This window comes from Rutilus rutilus (assembly GCF_951802725.1).
Source record: "Rutilus rutilus genome assembly, chromosome: 25".
NCBI lineage: Eukaryota > Metazoa > Chordata > Actinopteri > Cypriniformes > Leuciscidae > Rutilus > Rutilus rutilus.
This window is the reverse complement of record NC_140229.1, coordinates 18363479-18366704: the sequence shown is the minus strand read 5'-3', so window position 1 is coordinate 18366704 and position 3226 is coordinate 18363479. Positions and strand designations below refer to the sequence as shown.

The window sequence follows — 3226 nt, the reverse complement described above, 5'->3', positions numbered from 1 at the left end:
CAATATTAAAATTCAGAAATACGAAGCAGATCTATAATATTTGTGTTTCAGATTAAGGAATTAAATATTGGTGCTAAAAATGCTGTTTTTCCTTGTCTTGTCAGAATATATAACGTGAACATGAATATCTGTCTGCATGATGTTCATGATGACTATCTGACTGACTATCCATCTATCTGTCTGAGATAGATAGATAGATAGATAGATAGATAGATAGATAGATAGATAGATAGATAGATAGATAGATAGATAGATAGATAGATAGATAGATAGCATATTCGTCTCAAATAATTCTGTATTTTCAGCTTCAGAATCATGAATATTTGGTGAATATTCTGGTGTCACCATTGTCCTGTGCATTGGGTTACCAGCACCAAGTCCAAGCCTATCCATTTACACCCCCAATGTAATATCAAATTTAGCATTTGAATCAACAGTACATTTTTTGTTAACCTTTTATCATATGTTTTGGAGTATCGCAATAATATCGTATCGTGAGTTCAGTATCATGATACGTATCGAATGAGGGTATCATTGCACCCCTGATAGAGCTAAAAAGAAAACATCTCCAAATGTATTTTCACATCTTCATAAAGATGCAAAAATCATATATTAAAAATAAATATATATATTTTTTTTTTATATATAATTATCAGTCATAGGAAAAAAAAATGTGTGTACAAATCCTGGTGTGTACGTTATGATTACTAGTTTTATTTTTTACAATTGCTTTTATTAACCATCCGATGATTAAATGAACACACACTTTTTCAGCAGAGTATGAAATTTATTCAATTAAAGCCCTCCAAACGGCATCATTCTGCACACTCCACATCAGTCTGATCCAGCAGGCGTCATCTCAGCGGAGAGAGTGACAGACAGCACGAGATGAATGAAGCGCTGTGACATCTTCATACTCAGGCAGGTCGGGATCCCAATCAGCTTGGAGCCGCAGGTCCCTTCGCACAGTTAATTAAATCAGTCTGCAAGAGACAGACCGCAGCCAATGCATGTCCCACCAACTGTTACTGTTCCATTACAGTCGAGCGGATTTCATGAACATTTCTCCGGCTAGCAATCAAAGATTTCCTGGAAGAGGGTATTAAGTGGAAAAACATGATACATCAAGTGACAGGAGAGGTTTTGTTGTTTTTCACCAAGCGCAGACCCAATAATGACCCCCATCCAGACTCTTAGCCGAAGACACAGCATATATAAAAAGAAAGCATATTTTCTCAGTAAATAATGTTAATAATGTAATGCTACAATGTACAATCACTAGTTTAAAAGTTATTAAATTAGTTAATAGTTAGAAATGGTAATGAAGGGAAAACAACACACGCATCTGACAGTAGGGAAAGCAATGTACGCAGAATGTCTCTGTTTAAGACAATTCAGATTAAGATAAGATATGTTTCAGATTCAGATAAGTAAATCGACATAAACTATACTATCCCATCCTAGTAGGGGGCAACCTCAAGAGTTTGAAACTACATTCCACACACACAAGTTCTGCACATGCAGTGGTTAAAACAACGCTGTATTCATTTGGTACACAAAAGTTCTGTACGAATACGTGTACCATTACACCCTTTATATACACTTTATGGACTGAAGTATTGGGACACATGAGAATGTGGGAATCTTTTAGAGCATTTGTGAGGTTCAGGTACTGATGTTTAAAAAAGTGTTGAAACTGCATTACTTTTTTTGTAAATGCAGACTGCATGGATAGGAGCTTGATTTTATACATTGGCAATAGGTCTGATTGAAACACCTGAATTCAATAATTAACATGTCTGTTCCAATCATTTTGTCCATATCGTGTATATTCAAACAGGTACAATTCCTATTAATTACCTCCCTTGATTTTGAGTGAGAAATGCCATTATATGCGCCTCCCCGTCAACATCAAATTGTCATAAGTTGAATACGAATCATCTGGACTTTGCATGTGGTTGGAGGGGACAGCCATGGCCTGTGGGCTGTAGAAGAAGTCATGCTCAGCTAGGTGGTCTGCCCCATCATAAGCTCTTTGATTAGCCTCGATGACCTCCTCTGATTCACACACAGGACCGACAACCCACTCAGCTCTGGCTTGGAAATCCTGTGGATCTGCATAAATTGGCTCCGCACTGATGTCCTGTAATGCGTTATTAATTGCTAATTGCTGGATGGAATCACCCAACAAGTCAGTCAAATCTTCCGTGGCCCTCGTCTCTTCACGTGCACCCTCTTCCCGGGAGATCTCGAAATCAGACGACTGCGAAATGTCAGCGTTGGTCTGGAAAGCAGACTGCTGGAGAGCTTTTCTCAGGTTTTGCCAGTGCATTTTAGGGTCTGTAGGGGAAGTGGCTTTCGGCTGAGCTTTTGACACCGTGGCGTAGACGGCTTCCTTATTCTCGAGGTCGGCGTCAATGCTCATCACTTGACTGCTTTGTGGCTCTATTGCATTCAAAGAAAAGCTCCTCAAAGCAGGGTTGAGCATTTTTGATGGACGCTGAACTGCTTTCTGCATCTTGCCCTCAGGTAAAAAGTCTGAGTTTTGAGTTTCTATGGTGTAGTTGTACGTTTCATCCGTGGCCACGGTTTCTTGAACTCTACTTTGTTCTGCACGGTCAAGGCTGTTCGGCTTGGCTGTGGAGGGTCTTGGCAGATTCTGGATGGTTGCACTGACAACATTGAACAGTCTTTCAGCCTGATGGGTTGCAAACTCGAAATTCCCCTCGCCGGACTCACATCTGCGACCAGCCTCAAAGGAAAAAGACAGCTGAGGGAGAGAAAAGAGAAGGGAAAGTTATGAAATCTATTTCAGACCAGAGATGTTTGTCCAAAATCACTCGGGCGTTAATAAAGAAAGGCTGTTTGTTTCCCATGAGAAAAGGCATGCAAATTAAATTCAATATGTTTAAATGAGGAAATTGTTTTCCAAAAAAATCTCACACCTGCACATTGACAACACTAACGCTCTTTTGAAATTAAAGAGTGAAGAAAAATGACACATTTACATCATAGGATCAATGACAAGATAAAGGAAAAGAAACATTGCAATGGAATATTTATAATGTATTCATGTTGGTTTCAGTTTAAAAAAAAAACTTTTTATACCAGTTTCAAGAAACATTCATTTGCATTCAAGAAACAAAAATATGTGTAACCAAGTAAAAACATTTTCCTTTTATCTTTATTCATATATGCACAAAAGTATAATATATATTTTAAAGCT

At 38.3% G+C, this 3226-nt stretch overlaps 1 protein-coding gene across 1 annotated transcript in view; it reads right to left on the bottom strand.

The window, feature by feature from the left end:
• Nucleotides 1–766: 766 nt before the first annotated feature.
• dok2l (docking protein 2-like) overlaps nucleotides 767–3226 on the bottom strand; it is a 21190-nt gene continuing 18730 nt past the window's right edge. The window contains exon 5 of the mRNA XM_084400826.1: nucleotides 767–2770. Coding sequence (XP_084256952.1) covers nucleotides 1889–2770 — 882 coding nt within the window. The 3' untranslated portion in view covers nucleotides 767–1888. The remainder of the gene's footprint in view (nucleotides 2771–3226) is intronic.